Below are 17,706 nucleotides of genomic sequence, written 5' to 3'. Positions count from 1 at the left end.
CTGGGTTTTATCCGGTTTTACAGCATTTACTGAGCACAAAAAACACACAAGAAAAGGAGTCGAGAGAACTTCTTTTTCATAAAAAATGTCATTCTTTTTTTATTTATTTGTGAGGCTTGGGTTCCGGCGTGGCCGTCTCTTGTTCTTGTTCTAAGCAACAATTAATAAACAACAATTAATAAACTCCAAGTGGTACAGAATTCAGCTGCTCGCCTCTTGCGTAATGTTCCACGGAGATCGTCCGCAATGCAAGCCTTGCGCGACCTGCACTGGTTGAGAATTTCAGATCGCGTTACTTTTAAAACACTGTGGGGCAGATTTATGAAGGCCTTGCGCCGCCGGTGCGTCACTTTTTCCCATGTTAAAAGTGACGCACCGGCGGCGCAAGGCCTTCATAAATCTGCCCCTGTGTCTTCTGTTTAAGATCCGTCAGGGTTCTGCCCCTACCTACCTGCAGAACCTTGCCCAGCCTTATCTACCTGGCCGTTCTTTAAGGTCATCTAATAATGGCAATTTTTTGACTCCAAGAATCCGACTAGCAAAAATGGGAGGCCGTTCATTCGCATATCTTGGACCAAAGATGTGGAATGCTCTCCCGCTGGCGTTAAAAACAGAAACTAATCTTCTGGCTTTTCGTAAAAAGTTGAAGACTTTTCTGTTTTGATTTCCTCCTTTTCGTGATCTCTTTTTTGCACCTGCTTGATCTCCTTCTTCAGTCTGTCCTTGGCGCCGGGAAACCCACTGCGGGTAGCTGTGCGCAATACAAATTCAATAAAATAAATAAATAAATAAATAAAATAAAATAAATAAGATGTTTATACTTTAATCTGAGGATTCAACCAAGCGAATCGAAAACCCCAGCAGAGGAGGGGGGGGCTCGGCTGAGTGCTCCAGCCTCCTGTCTGCCGCGTTGTTCCTCAGACTCCCCTGATGGCTGTGAGCACTCACCTGTGACTGGCTACAGGATCTCTGATGCTCAAACGTCATCTGACATGGGGGGGAGGGGCACCGCGGTATTCTGGGGGAGAATCATGTACTGAGCTCCAGGCCAGGGTTTCGTCTGCCACAGATCACACAGCTGATAGGAGCAATATTGGGCTTCATTGAGCAGACCTGGCGAGCTGTACTCCAGATGTTCTTGTAACCAGAGGTGGGCTTTAACATACGTACCTATATCCTTCAAGTTGAAATATACATTTGTAGAGACGATTGATATCTAAACAAAAAGATAGAGAGAGGCAGATACAGATATAACATTGAAATTGAATGCACATAATAGGAAATTGATTAGCAATCTATAAAAAAAAAGAATAAGCTCTAATGCTTTCATAAAAATTAACCGTGGGCGTAGTTCGCGAAGTAACTCTACACGTAGCTACGCAAAGTGCACTTTGCACTACGCGAGCTACGTGTAGCACTACGTGAACTGTGTAGTACCCTGTTCGTGCTGTGCAAGATGCCGTTTTCAATGATTGCACAGTGCGGACAAGCATCCGGCACTGTGCAAATATTGAAAACAGCATTTTGAACAGTGCGAGCTGTAGTTTTCTGCCGGTCGAGTAAATTTTTACTCGAGGGGTAGCTTTCTCAACGCGGACTGGTAGTTTCTCATCACGAGCGGTCACGAGCATACGCGATCACTTGCAATGAGAAACCTGACCTCCCAGCTTTGAGAATCTCGGCAAGAGGTTTATTTTCCGCGCTCACGATCGGCAACTTGATTTTGCTGATCGTGAATGAGAAAAAAGTCTTGTCGGGTGTCATTTTGCTTGCTCGCGGTCGCGAACTTGACGTTGAGGACAGCGAGCAAGCAAAAAATGACCGCTGCACTACGCTACGCGTGTTTGCACTGTGCTACGTGCAGTTCGCGTAGTGCAAAGTTGTGCAAACTACGCAAGCGTAGCGTAGTGCATTGCCCAGGGTTAATAAAAATGTAAAGCAGTATAGGAAATCCACTTTTTTTTTAATCGTGTTCACCTCAGATTTTCTGAATTTTTGTCGGACCCTATATTTTTGCTGGCTTCAGAACTTTGTGTACTTTAACCCTCTTTAAATATGGTTGAATTGGCATACTCCTTATTAGTACATTTAACTTGCCAATAAGTACCTCACATATGGTACTAAGTTTTACCAGGGCCTGGAATTTAAATTCCACCGGTGCACTGCAGACCTAACACTGTAGCCTGCCTATATTAGTGCAAGACATGCGCTGCGACCTGTCGAATAAACCCTTTTTTGCAGGTAAAAAGCCTCCCTCTTAAATATTAATACGTAACTCCTACGTAAGCTTTGTAGCCCATAAGGCAGGTGCATGGTGTTTAAAAGTAGGTCATGTAGAAGTTTCATGTTAACATTACCTTACAGTGATTTGCACCCAAAAGCTATTTTCACTGTGGCAGGTCTAGCTGTCCTGGTTAGTAAAGATTAAAATACTGATACCGTTTTTTGGGAATGGGATTAGCTAGAAAAATAATTAAACTGTTTTCAATCGTTATTAAAATCCAACTCAATCGTGAAGATGGATTTTTGATAAACATTAAAGAAAAATAACTTTTATAAAGTTCATTTTTCCCTGCCTGAAGTTTCTGGGTGCAAATTTTATTTTGCTTTAAAGCTTCTCCCAGCCTCTGATTAGTATTTGAATAGGTGTGATAAGCTTTACAGGAGCCAACAATTGGATGACCTTAATAGGCAGCGATAACTCCTCTGAATATGCAGCATGGGGGGTTGGGGTATCCTTTTTGACAATACACTGTCAAACCCTGCTTGACAGATCTGCTGGGTTCACTTATAACACTTGGAGCACACTTGAAAAGGGAGAGAACAGGATGCCAAGGAAATTCGTGTGCATCCACTGTTTGCTGAAGGACCCTGATTTGTTCTGCCACAGTTTAATCTCTGGCTTTGCTGTGGGTACGGTGGCTCCTTCAAATTTTGTGGTAGATGTGGGAGGACAATGGGATTACCATAGTGCACTCCCCCCCCACACACACATCGACAGCCTTAGAGCCCAAGTTTAGTGTGGCTAGAGTCTTTTGAAATCTTGAAAATGGCCAAAGTGGATCGGGTTATCCCGGGAACCTTTACCCATTGATTAGGGCATTCCAAGGGGTCAATCCCACCAACGAGATCATGCCAGGCATAAATGTGACACCTCTCGGCACTGACTTCAGAGCACTTCCTAGATCTGTAGAAGATCAAAAGGGTCCAAGACCTGCTTTCTGTGACCCGAGAGGTGCCTTGAAGAATTGGACATGTCATCCATCTCTTGTGCCCATGACACAGAAATGAACCCCAACGCTGACAAGGCTGTCCTCCTGTCTGAACTCTAGGGGTTGTGATTGTTCCTTGAAGTGGGCGTTCGCCCACCTCTAATAATAGTACAATTTCTTACAAGCAGATACAGCAATATTAATTTATTGAAAGAGGCGCTGTTGACTTCAGCTAATATTTAGAAGATTATAGTTCAATTAAGTACTTTAGAAGGAGTAAAGAGTGAGACACCAAACAAAATCAGAGAAAACAAGCTTTAAACTTTAAACACAAGCTAGGAAGACCCAGCAGTACATCGCAACATTTAGAAACACCCTATGTATTGGAAAGTGTGTGTCTGTGTGTGTGTTCATGTTTATGTGTGTACAAACTTGTGAGAGCCTGAGTCACTGTATCCACTGGTCTCTGGGCATTATAGCTAAAATTTTGTATATTGAAAATTCACTAAGACGTAAGCCTGGGCGGTGAACTCCGCTACGTTTGCAGAGTTTTTTGCTCTCCGCGCTCCGCGTAGCAGAATTTTTTCCTTGCTCGCACTCGTCAGCGGTAAGTTCGCGAGCATGAGCGAGGAAAATCCAATGCTAGACCGCTTCCCAGACAGATTTCTCAACACAGGCGGCCGCAGGTGGTTGCTACTGCTAGCTTTGAGAAACCTTCCATTTGCGTTGGGGAAGCTGTTACTCAAGCAGTCGAAAGAAGCAGGGCCCTCCTGCACTGTGCAAGATGCTGTTCGCACTGATTTTACAGCGCATGACAAACACCCGGCACTAAAAATCAGTGCAAACGGCATGAGGTAACCCACTTTGCCATTCGCGGAACTCTGCATAGCTTGGCGGAGTATTTTTGTTACTTCTCAGAGTTCCGTGTAGCGAAACTCCGCAAACTCCACCCAGGCTTACCAAGAAGCTACCAATTACAAAATGACTATGGGCAGCTTTCATTGAGGTTTATCCGGTGAATATTCAATTTCTTGAAAGTCATGTACAATGTACATTGTGAAACAATTTGGTGTCCAAATATGGTCCAATCCAGGAGCTTTCAATACTTGACGAGTCCCTTAATCAAAATAGTCGAAGGCACCTGTGAGTAAGCTAATGATATGACTTTAACTCCTAAAATCTGTTGAACGAGCAATCTTGTATTGCAGGTGCTCCTCTCAGCTCCAATTTCTGTGAAAGACTCAAATAACCTTTTGCTGAAATCACAGTAATGTGTGTACTGGGGCCAGGGCATCATCAGACTGCAGACTATGAATATTGTTGGCGCTTTTTACGATTAGAACGGCCACTTGGATGGATGGGACGGTGTGAGGTCCAGAGGACAAGGGTGCTAGGGACTGAATCACATGAAAATCCATATAGGAAAATCCACCCTGGAAAATCCACACAGGACAAGATTCAAATACCAACTATGAAGGTTTATTTGAAATTTAGAAATAATTATAGAGGGTAAAAAAGCCAAATGGTTAATCAATCCAATTCAGCATCAATCAATAGTAAAATATTCTAAGTATAAAGTACAAGTTTAAGGTGAAATCCAAGGTCAAAGAACAGTCCGTCTGAAGGACATTCTCGATGGGAGTCCCAGAAAAGTCTGGCTCGCTTCCCAGAAGCAGTGTGATGTATTTATAGGGGTGGGCAGAATGTCTCACTCCGCGCATGGAATTGGCAGAATTTGGCAACTCCATCTTACTCTTGTAACGCAGAGTTCCGGAGAAGTTCCGCCAATCGCTGCGCGGCTCCAGAAACGTGAGCTGGCGAACGGAGGAAGATTGTGCATCACCAACCAAGATTTTCTAACGCGAGCGGTCAGTAGCGGACACTGGCAGTTGCAAGCGGTCGCGGTCAGAGGGCTGCTTCTCAAGTAGGTTTGCTGCGTCTCAAGTAGGTTTGCTGCTTCTCAAGTAGGTTTGCTGCTTCTCAAGTAGGTTTGCTGCTACTCAAGTAGGTTTGCTGCTACTCAAGTAGGTTTGCTGCTTCTCAAGTAGGTTTGCTGCTACTCAAGTAGGTTTGCTGCTTCTCAAGTAGGTTTGCTGCTACTCAAGTAGGTTTGCTGCTTCTCAAGTAGGTTTGCTGCTACTCAAGTAGGTTTGCTGCTTCTCAAGTAGGTTTGCTGCTTCTAAAGTAGGTTTGCTGCTTCTCAAGTAGGTTTGCTGCTTCTCAAGTAGGTTTGCTGCTTCTCAAGTAGGTTTGCTGCTTCTCAAGTAGGTTTGCTGCTTCTCAAGTAGGTTTGCTGCTACTCAAGTAGGTTTGCTGCTACTCAAGTAGGTTTGCTGCTTCTCAAGTAGGTTTGCTGCTTCTAAAGTAGGTTTGCTGCTTCTCAAGTAGGTTTGCTGCTTCTCAAGTAGGTTTGCTGCTTCTCAAGTAGGTTTGCTGCTTCTCAAGTAGGTTTGCTGCTTCTCAAGTAGGTTTGCTGCTACTCAAGTAGGTTTGCTGCTACTCAAGTAGGTTTGCTGCTACTCAAGTAGGTTTGCTGCTACTCAAGTAGGTTTGCTGCTTCTCAAGTAGGTTTGCTGCTTCTCAAGTAGGTTTGCTGCTACTCAAGTAGGTTTGCTGCTACTCAAGTAGAAAATCGACTCGACCGGCAGCAAAATCAGTTCAAGTGGTTGTGCGCTCTTGCACAGTGAGCGCATGGTGTCGTTTGCACTGATTATTAAGCTCTGCTGGACCGACCAGCTCTAAATTACAGCATGAGCCGTGTGAGCTGCATATTTTCTGCCAAGTGGCGGAACTCAGCAGAATCTTGCAGAGTTTTTATGTCTTTGCAGTGTTCTTCAGAGTAGAATTCTGTTAGTTACACCAACCCCTACTTATGAATCTTTTCAAACTGAAAAACTGCACTGCCTGTGTGGAGTTAAATTAAAGTTATATTACAATAACCAAATGTGAAACAGAAGACACATCACATTAAAAATGACTTTATGATTCCATGTATTTGTTGATTTGTCTTGGGTTACCATTCGCAGTGACGCCACCTCTGACGTGGGTGTGGGCGTACGCAGCGCTGATGTACCTGGGGGTCTCATAGTCCAGGTGAGGGAGAGTGAGTGGAGAGATGGCCGCAGAGTAATGGCCGACACGCGACCAGGACGTCGTCAATCCGCCTGTTCTAAAGGTTCAGAAAGAGGTTCTATGACACTGAAGGGGTAGAACCCTCTCCCTAATAACAGCCAGTTGAAGACTCACCTGCAAAAAAAACAAAAAAGCAAACAGGGGTAAAGGCAAACGCAGGTCACATTTACATAAAGGACACCAGTCTTGCTGTTATTCACGGAGGCATCTTGACGAGGCGGCATTGCACAAGCAGATCAAACCCACTTCTCGCCGCACCCGCTCCGCGGGTGCCGCTTCGAACAGGACTGCGTGGGGCTCTTACAGGCGAAGGAGAGGACCAGTAAGGCGGCTCTGGGCGTGAGGCTTTGCGGGGCTGCGAGCGTGCGGGGACTCCAACAACCAGGAGTCCCTGCGAGACCGGTAACCAGCATCCGGTCCGCTCTCCCTGCTGGCCCGCCCCCGCCCACCTGAGGACTGTAAAGGCACTCTCCACCCTTCCCTCGCTGGGACACCAGTCTTGCTGTTATTCACGGAGGCATCTTGACGAGGCGGCATTGCACAAGCAGATCAAACCCACTTCTCGCCGCACCCGCTCCGCGGGTGCCGCTTCGAACAGGACTGCGTGGGGCTCTTACAGGTGAAGGAGAGGACCAGTAAGGCGGCTCTGGGCGTGAGGCTTTGCGGGGCTGCGAGCGTGCGGGGACTACAACAACCAGGAGTCCCTGCGAGACCGGTAACCAGCATCCGGTCCGCTCTCCCTGCTGGCCCGCCCCCCGCCTAACATACACTTCCTATATCACAGTCACAAACTCCCGCAGCGCGGGACGCAGCTCGGGGCGAAGACCGGGCAAAGAGCGGGCCGTTTGAGGCCGTTCGAGGACTGAGAGGACTGGACTGGGTCATCCCCTATCGCCCTTGTTCGGCTACCTGGATCTTTTACAGAGTTCCTCTTCAACTTAGGCGGGTCGCCTACCTTGTTTAGTAATGTGCACTCGGGCAACCCGTAATAGGGCTGCTAAGGGGGGGCCGCAAATAAACGGCCCTATGGATGATTTTATTACTCGCACAAATCTAGCTATAGACAAGGAAATTACCAAACTGCAAACTGGTGTCTCCTTGGACTTGGCTGCTGCTAGAAGATTGTCCCAGGACATTGCCAACTCAAAAAGATCCTCCTTGGGTCATATAGCCTCTGCTATAACTCCGGAGCGTCCGGCCATTTCGCGCTGCGTTACCACGCAGGCAGATGTCCATTACACTCCGGTGTCACCTGCCTTACCTCCATCCGTGTGTCCCACAACCCTGTTTGATAATCAGAATCCACCCGTGGCTACTCTCGATCAGCAAACCACTATTAAATCCCCTACTCTGGCAATACCTGATAAACATATATGTAATAACTCTAAAGGTAAATTACACAAAAGAAAACGCAATTCTAGGTCCGCTTACTCACGTGAGAAGGCTAAAATTGCGGCGGTACATCAGCTCAATGTTGGTAGTGCACCTGTGGCTAACGCTTCAGAAGGGTGTGCCTCTTTGCCACAGGTATACCAAGAGGTAGATAAAGATGGTGCAGTCTCTGCATCTATTATTGTCAACACAAATGCAGAGGAAGTTGGTTCACTCCTAGAGGGCCAGGAAGGGAGGGATGGGGAGTTTATAGGTATAGTTTGGGAAACCGAAAAAGAAGCTCCTTTCTCCCTTAGACCTGAGATTATCACGCATAGAAAATAATCTGCTAGAGATGGATAAAAGTATTATAGCTCTGGCTACTCTTGGTTTGCGAGGTTTAGAAAACCAAGGTCTCTTGGAGAAAGACCCAGCCCTACAGACCCCACAACTTTCCTCTTCAGCACCTGCTATAACACGGCCTGTTCCCAAACCACGAACCATGGGTGTTGATCGAAAAACTTCTGATCTTCTAACTAGGTCATCTAAATTCCCTACCACCCAAATTCCTGAACATACCAATGCTGATGCTCCCTCAAGGCCAAATGCCAGCAAAGTTGTCCATCAATCCACCCAGGGTTTACGCAACAAGAACAATTTTCGAGGGGGCTATATTGATCTTCCTCCTGAGGCCAATGATTATGTGGTTGTGTTGACGGGTGTGCCCCAGATTGAAAATGACCACCACGAGAACCATTGGTCCCTGAAGAACAAGATCATGCACTGGCTCAACGTGAACAGACCGATTTCTAATGGTCGGAGAAGTAGTGTATTAATGGTCCGACGAGTTCCATGGGTGGGTCCTACAAGGAAATCTAGCCCTGGTGACTGCATAGTGGTAACATTCGAGGACCCATACACGGCCCACTACATTTGCTCATGGCCCACTGATGGCGAAGGCTCACCCATTGTACCTAGGCCATTGTCTTTTTTCTATCCGCCACGCACTACACATATTCCGGGAGGCGACTGGTCACTGGTACACCATCAAACAAGGAGGGGGTATCTAAATAGAGAGCAAGATCTAACTAGACGCTGGCTTGGGGCACCAACTTTGAACAGGTTTGGATGTCTTGAAGAAGTTGATTGCCTCCTAAGGCAAGTTGCTTCTCCATCGCCTATAAAGGTCTCCTTAGCGTTCGGGGTCTTAGATCCTTTATTCCTGACAACCAAACCTGATGATACTAATTTCACCTTATTTCCGCAGCCAACGTCATACTCCCCGCTAGTACGTGGGGCGTTGAACTCCTCAAATAATCTAGGAACCCACGTAGCAGTGCACGAGATAGTTGTACTACCGCCCATGACTCCTTTGTCATACCATCAGATGGCCCTGCCAGATGGGAAGCGTCCTATTGCACCCAGCGCAATCACTCGAACACAGAATGAGCCTCCCCAAATGCCAAATAGAGTTGCAGTAGCAGTGATAGGATTGGAGCCTGATCCCCCGATTTCTGTCACCTCGCCCAGGCAGGATACTCCTGGTAAAACACAGTTGAAGATCCTAAGTTGGAATGTGGCAGGGCTTGCACGCAATTTCGACAATCCAGAGTGGATTTCCTTTGTGGATCCCTTTGGTATTTGCCTTCTGCAAGAAACATGGTGTTTGGAACCTAGGCATAGGGTAGGCTATACAACCTACTTTGTTCCCGCTTCACAACACCAGGGCAGTAAAGGTCGCCCGTCCGGCGGCCTTCTCATTTGGGTCAGCATTGCATTGGGTCTAAGTATAAGTCATAAAACCACTCAATCTCCCGATCTCCAGCGAATAACAATACAGTGCCAAGGGGGCAGGAAGTTAGAAGTGTTTAACCTCTACCTAAGGGGGGCCAGTGGAGGGGCAACGACGTTAGCTTCAACAGGATTAAATATTGAACTTGGATCCTGTAATATCGACTCCCTTGTAGTCCTCGCAGGTGATTTTAATTGCTGTTTCGAGCCTCTGGCCAGTGAGGGCATTTTGGACACCTGGGAAGATGACGCAAGGAGAGGTATTCCAACGCTCTCCCTAGATCCGATCCAAAAATGGACCCAGAGTGCTATTGATATTAACTCACTCTGTATGGAACACGACCTCAGAGCAACTAATGGTCGTTCCAAGTCAGACCCCAGGGGAGCGCATACTTACAATAGGGTGGGCCACACTTCCAGAATAGATTACATTTTGTTGAATCACAATCTATGGCTGTTCCACCAAGACATGGAAGTCCTATTGACTTGCGACAGTGATCATAACCCTCTGTCTTTAACCCTCACCCCCCGTGGCACGACAGGAACTCAGTCAAGACCTCTCTCACATGGAAATCAACCCATGAACTTGTCCCCTCAAATTGTGGTAGGCGGCTAAAATGGGCTAAAGTAGCAGCGGATGAGGGGAGGATGGCGCAAGCGAAGACCATAATGACAGCTGTGAGGTTGCGTCTAGACACATCGGATATTGCCGAACATGCTGTTCTTGCGGCCTTCACAGAAACCATCTCGGCCCTAAGCGAGCTGTTCATAATTCCACAAAATAGGGCTAGGGCCACAACGAGAGGTGTATCCAAGGCAAGAGACAAATGGTATTCCTCGGAATGTCGGGTTGCCAAAGGGGATCTTATTCTAGCTGTAAAATCCAAAGACCCAGGTAAAATCAGACTTGCTAGGAAATCATACAAAAAAACTTTAGCCTTGGCAAGGGAAGTACATGATTCCAACTTCTGGACTGAGCTAATGGACGCGAGCTCTAAAAAGGACTCCAAGGGGTTCTGGGATCTGACAAGAGTCAGGGACAAGCCCATTGATGCACAACTGACCTGCAACATCTCAGGGGAGGCTTGGTTTGCCCACTTTTCTAAGCTCTACTCCATCCCATTAGGTGTATTACAACCAAACACGGGTCTCCCATCTAGACTGCCGGTTGCCGCCACACTCAATGACCACCCCTTCAGTGTCAAGGAAATAGAAGGGGCAATCAGGTGCCTTGTCGCTAATAAGGCTGCAGGCCCAGATGGCATTCCAGGCGATCTGTTGAGGGAAAACATATATGTATGGAGTAGTCTAATTGCCACACTCCTGAATGAGGCTGTGTTGGGAGGCTGCCTACCTGACTCCTGGAGGGGCGCTGAGGTCGTCCCGATTTTTAAGAAAGGCTGTCGGGACGACCCAGCTAACTATCGCCCAATCAGTTCGCTCGACTCCACCCAAAAGGTAGCGGGCAAAGTAGTCTTAGGCAGGATCTTGCACTGGGCTGAAGAAAACCAGGTATTGTCAGATTTCCAGGCTGGATTTAGATCAGGAACCGGCACTATTGAACAGACATTTCGCCTTTTAATGCTGTATTGGAAAGTGGTCGTACTGGGCAAGGGCAGTTTGTACCTAGTCTTCATAGACTTACGGACAGCCTTTGACCTGGTCCCACGAGACCAACTGTGGAATGTCTTAGAGGGGTTGGGTATCCCTCCATATTTGCTGGGTTTGCTTATTAAGTTTCACGAAAGCAACTTTTCACAGATTAGGTGGGGTGATCAGGGGCAAAAAACATCTCGCATTCCTGTAGATAGGGGTGTCCGCCAGGGTTGTGTGCTTGCCCCCACTCTGTTTTCACTTTATGTTAACGGAGTGGTGGAGCATCATCTTCAACACCCAGCAGATGCACCCTCCCTGGCTGGCAGAAAAATACCTACCCTCCTATTTGCAGATGACACCCTCCTAATCTCAAAAACCCCAGTAGGCATTCAAAAGTTGCTTTCTAGCTTTAAGGACTTCTGTGACACCAAGGGTCTAGCTATCAATGTAAGCAAAACCAAATTCCTTGTCCTAAACCCACCTAGGAAAACTGTAATCCCTCCTACTCTAGACTCAGTCCCACTCGAAAGGGTAAAGGAGTTTGATTACTTGGGCATCCGACTCTGTGACTCCATGAATTGGAAGGCCCACCACCAAAAAGTCTATTTGACTCATAAGAGGGTTACAGGGGCCCTGCTTAAAGAACAACGTGCCTCATCTCTCAAACCCATTGGGGCAATATTAGACATCTACAGGGCTAGGGTGGTGAGTGCGGCACTGTATGGTGCGGAATTGTGGGGTGTACAGAGAGTCGACACCTTAACACACCTCGAGAACAATTTCCATAAAGATCTTATGAAGTTACCACACAGTACCCCTACACTCCCACTCTTACTTGATGCAGGTACACGCCCAATAAGTGAGCAAGCTAGGCTACGCCCCAGCTTATTATGGGCTCGGATATGGAATGTACCAGAACTGTCCAGCTATGCTGATGCCCTAAGAGAACTCCTTTCATTACCCGGCTGGCATAAGGTCGTCTGGCCTAGGGAAGTCAGACGACTTCTCTGTGAACTGGGTTTAGGAGATGCTAGGGCTAATAAAACAGCTCCACCCAAACAGATGCTCAAGAAATTATATTGGTCATGGGCGGCCAACGACAGAACGAGTAACCATAAATTATGTAGATCTGTCGTAGAGTTTCTAGTAATCAAGGAGCTCCCCTCCAGAGAACCCTACCTGGATTTGATCCTCAATCCGGGTGATAGATCGCTGTATTTCAAATTCAGGGTGGGAGTTCTACCTCTAGAGCAGTTTACATCGAATTGGAAGCCACCACTGCAAACAATTCCATATTGCCCTTTCTGTGAATTAAGGGTTGAGTCTATTGCCCATTTAATGTTCGAGTGCCCGACTTATGTTGCGCCCAGGAATAGATGGCTGAAACCATTATGCAGGAGCCTGGGCACTAGATCGCATCTGGAGGCTCTACGTATATTACGATCTGATGCTCGCCCCTTGTTCGCCTGTTGCCTGGCAAAATTCCTTGGCTGGGCATGGCGGATAAGATCTGTGAGGAAATTGCTTCTCCAGTAATACGTTCTGCTTGATCCAGTCCCTAGCTTGTTTTTATTCTTTGGTCTAATAAATCTATTTTTAGGATATTTATTACTGTCTTTGTAGATCTCATATATAGTACATTGTCTGAGAGGAATGAATTGTTAGATTGCAATGTATTTGTATTCACTTTGTATTGTAATGCTTTTATGATATGACAAATATATTGAAATAAAGCTATTCATTCATTCATTCATAAAGGCATACATTATTAACAATGTAGTATAATGCTGCCACTGACCAAACGCCTCTTCTCGGATGAGCAGTCTAGATAGGGTTCTTAAACTGCCAATGACGTATTTCAAGATGATTGATAGACAAGGGATCCAAAAAAGATCATGCATGCCTCTGAATCTCCGTTTATTTTATATTTTTGTAGGCGATCGATTGAAAAATGCTGGAAGAGAATGTGACACATACAAAGTAAAGATTCCGAGGTGATGATATTAAAAAAACAAATATGCCAAGGAACAAAGACAGCCATAAGAGCTGAAAGACGACGCCCTATCGAAGCCAACGCCAGTGTATGTGAAATTGCAATTACTACCAGTGAAAATAAAATTCAAAACATATTGGGCGCCTTATGGGACGGTTACAAGGGAGCCTGCTGCCCGCTGGATTGTGATGCCCATGTGGAATCTTCTGGGAGGACGCGAGGGGGCAGATTCGCACCCCTGGACCGTCCGCGTGGGGAGTTTGTTTCATTCAAGAGGACGTCAAAGGCACCAGCTCTGGTCACATCGGGACAAAAACTGCGCCTCAACAATTCAGATAAAGAAGAAAACGATGGGCATTGGGAAACTTTCTTGTAAATCTAAATGCTAATAAATTGGAAATTTAATTTGCAATTAGATATAGATGAATCGATTACACATTTTACTGTGATTGCCTCATATCTAAAGATTCAATCAACAGAATTGAAAATTCTACTTTATTGACGAAGGACTGGTATTGGGTTGTTACTTAGAAGAGGAGCTGACGAGATTGGAATCGACAAACTGAAATCAAATCCTCTCTTCCAGGCGGAATGATCTGCTGACGTCTGCATTTCGCGGACTCTGAGAAGGAGATGGGGGGAGATCCCTCGCCAAGACTGGCACTGGGTCCAATGACAGGGCCAGGGCCCTCGTTAGAGGCCACCACAGCCGGCACCACACATTGCCCCTGCCAGCGCTGCCAATGACGGTACCAACACAGCTACCAACCATCGCACTCCAACAAGTGTGACACTTTTTCAGGCCACCAAAGCTATGAGAATGGCTTGGGCGGCAAGTAATAGTCCTTTTAAATGTATATTGAATTAATAAACAACTGATGTTGTGCTTATCTCTAAAAAAAAGAATGTCAGCGCCATCTTGTGGTAGACTGTCATAAGTGCCGGTGTTGACAATTAAGTGCCGGTGCTGAAGACAAGAAGCCACCGGCTCAAATTAAACGCTGCTCCTCTCCCAGAGAGTCCCCTCCACCTTCATCTAGTTTAGGCTAGTTCTCTCCAGTGCCCCCCCAGTGTGTGCTACAAAACTAACACTGGCTCCTCGGGTGAGGGAGGGAGACCCCGTGCTGCAGGGTTTCCTTTGCCGGGATGACATTAAATTAGGGACCTCCAACCTTTTCTGTAATAAGAACTACTCATGTTCAGGGATAATCATCCAGAGTTACTAATGGTATAAGTGTTGTAATAGTGACAAGATTACATTAACCCCTTCCATGCTCATGACGAGCCGAGCGCGTCTTGAGCCACGGTGGCCGTGTGCTCATGACGAGCTGAACTCGTCATAACGTTCAGAACGCTCGCACGCGGTGCTAATTCTCCCGTTGTGCTGAACGTTCTGAAGAAACGGGTGTGGCCGTGATGAGCTCAGCTCATCATGAGCACCGGGGCGCTATGCGCGCCCCCCAGCCCCCAGCACAGCGAGGGAATTAACCCCGCGGCCAACGGGTTAAAGGGCATTATATATTTTTATTTTTTATTAAACTTTTTATTAAATCAAATCACAGAGTTATCAGTGCAAATCAAGTAGATATCAATCCGAGTGTACATTGCATTAACATGTAATTGTAACTCATTACATTCAACAAAGGTATCATTATTCTGTTCTTCTGTACATTGCATATCGTCTGTGGGTGCTATGCAAATCTCGCCCCTATAGGAATTCCAGTCTTTCCATTTCCGATCCCATTTCTCAGGGCAGCCTCGCGTTAAAGGGCATTATAGGCAAGATTTCCAGACGTGAACACCTAAGCACAAAAAAGGTGATGTTAGTAATAAATCTCTCCAATGCTGTATGAGTTATCACTCGAATATCAGCTTTAAATTCTGCCATTTTTACCCAAAAATCAGCTTAATATTTCTGGAAATATATACATTTTCGTCTCAAATAGACACTTTTCAATGTTGGTAAGCATATATTATTCATACAGGTAAAAGCTTCTAATTTAGTAGGCTGGGCTGCACACAGGAGAGGTACTCAGTGGAGATGACTGCATTAAATTTACGTACGATGTTACCAAAATCTACATGCTACTCTGGGCCGTGTGACTCCATTCTCAGACACGGTGTCTATCAAAACCAGCTAATCACTGACCTGCCGCTTAGCACATACGTGATCTGGGGCCAGCGTCATGTATGAAACCGCGGGTTTGCTGGACTGGGGCTCAGACTTGCCAACTCGTATGATGCAGCCGTGTGTCACACGATATCGGCTCCCTTCATATGGTCACCTGGTGAAGAGTCGATATCACACGGTCGCAAGAAAATGAGTTTGAAACCACTGCACACGGTGGATTTCCAGCTCGTCTCGCGAGTCTTTGAACTGCTGATGAAACACCCCAGGACATCGGCACCGGCTCAGCAAGCTTTTTTTTTTAAGCATGATGGCGGTTGGTGAGGACGAGGAGACAAAAGTGACTCTTAGGTACTTCTCGGCATGAGCTCGCCTTCACAGTGTGATTTTATTTTTTAGTTGAGTCTTTTATCTCGCTCAAATGGTTGCTACTGTCTAGCTCTGACCAAAGCCCCACAAGAGCTGTTAAATGTAAATGTCAAGGTATTTGTAGAGTGCACTGCCACCAAGCGGTTTCCTGGCGCTATTACTCATACCGCTGTGGAACCCTTCCTGGCTTTCCCTGTGAGGTGTCCACTCCTGGGCACCCCCAGGGTGAAGCCAGGCATCCTAGCGCTGTTGGGGCCGTTGTGGAGATTAAGCAAGCTATTGCCCAGAGTTGCAGCGTGGGGCCCATGATTAGAATAGGCACCGAGGCGAGAATTGTCAGGTCCGAGGAAATTAAGCCCAAGTCCTGCCGAGGCGGGGAATTGAACCCTGGTCCCGGGCCAGACCTCTGCATCAGGGTCTGCCGCCTTAACCATTGAGCCACACTCCTCCAGCTGTTGACTGCTTTGGGGGTGCCTCTAAATAGGGGACACGGCTCTCAAGTGTGGGTGCTTAATGTACCCAGCTAAACCCTGAAAGAAAACCTATGGTGGGGGACCCAGCTCCGAACTCATAGCCAAACAAGATATGGCGACCAGGCGTTCCGAATTTTAGTTTATCATCAACTGTTCCATCAGATCTCACTAAATTCAGAGCATGTTCCAGTTTCTAAAGAGGTTCCACTGAACACAGAGGGGGAGACAAGCTTTGTATGTTCCTATGCAGGATTGGTTACCAGCCTTAGTAGGAATCAGTTTAATTAACAGGAAACATCCAGTTCAACGCAGTCATTACAACGACCTACCTTTACAACGCAACTGTCTTTACATCATAATGCCATTACAATGCATGTCACTACAACGCATGCCATTACACCACCTACTAGTACAACGCATGCCAATACAACTCATTATAAGGTAAGTAATGGAGAATTTTTAAGTATTAGGGTGGGTATGGGTTTTGGGGTACATGGGAATTGTAATTTTTTTCCCCGCACAATCCAATACTTTCCCTACTGTTGCACTCATTGGGAATAATAATTCTTACCCCTACACTATCCAACACTTAGGAATTTTTACCACTACACTATCCAACACTTATATTACTGTTGCACTCACTGGAGTGGGAATAGCAGTTTTTACCCCTACACTATCCAACACTTACTGTTGCCCTAAAAGTATTATGCGTTGTAATGGCATGCGTTATAATGGTATGGGTTGTAATGGAATGCGTTGTAATGGTAGTTTTTAAAATGCGTTGTAATGGCATGTGATGTAAAATCATGCAAAATAATGGTAGTTGCGATGTAAAGAGTGCGTTATAAAAGCATGCGTTGTATTTGCTTGTGTTGTAACGTCATATATTCTAATTAACACAGATGATAGTCTATGTAAAGGTTGCATTAAACGTATTCCCCTCAGGGCCTCCTTGTCTGTGTTTCCAAACTCTGGTTGCATAGCTGAAGGGTCAGCCCTCAAGGAACAGTAGAGCAGCAGCTTGACAAGAGCCCTTCACCATCTGAGTAAAACCCTTGCACGGCACAGATCACAGACGCCATTTTATCTTCACAGGTAGTCGTATCTGAGATTTCTTACTTCATCGCTTGCTCAACACTCCTGGTTTTGAGGCGCCCCGTCTGCTGGATGCAGGGGAGCTGAGTGCTGCACAGATGCTGGTACGGGAGCCGGAAGGGATCTTTGGTGCCTGACTCAGGCAGGTACCACAATCCCAGGACCACATGATGCTGATGACGAGGAGAGATGCCCCAATAGAGTCTGTGATGCTGTCACTGGGAGAAAGAGGGTCCTCTTCATCACCAGATAGGTAGAGCAAGCCCTGAAGGGCGGCCATCTTGCTCCAATACAGGTGTGGGCTTAGGCCACACCCACAGTGTTCAGACACTGAGGCTGATGGACTCACTCCTTAGAAAAACACCTGCTCACCCTCTAGGTTGCGTGGCGCGAGCAGGCAAAGGCTAATCCTCAGGGCGTTAAGTTAGTTAAGCATTTATGACCATATACAGTAACATGAATGACCCACCACAAATGGACGCCAGGCGTTGGTATGTATCAAAAAGACGTATGCTTTATGTAAAAATAAGTTGCTATGCAGTTTTA

The 17,706-nt window shown here is 46.4% G+C and overlaps 1 protein-coding gene across 1 annotated transcript in view; it reads left to right on the top strand.

The window, feature by feature from the left end:
• Window positions 1-17,706, top strand: part of NPAS3 (neuronal PAS domain protein 3) — a 1,515,755-nt gene that overhangs the window by 599,902 nt on the left and 898,147 nt on the right. The window contains exon 3 of the mRNA XM_078659389.1: window positions 3,730-3,737. Coding sequence (XP_078515515.1) covers window positions 3,730-3,737 — 8 coding nt within the window. The remainder of the gene's footprint in view (window positions 1-3,729; window positions 3,738-17,706) is intronic.

The sequence above is a fragment of the Lissotriton helveticus genome, chromosome 9 (assembly GCF_964261635.1).
Source record: "Lissotriton helveticus chromosome 9, aLisHel1.1, whole genome shotgun sequence".
Classification (NCBI taxonomy): Eukaryota; Metazoa; Chordata; class Amphibia; order Caudata; family Salamandridae; genus Lissotriton; species Lissotriton helveticus.
The sequence above is the reverse complement of the archived record's forward strand: the minus strand, read 5'-3'. Positions and strand labels throughout refer to the sequence as shown.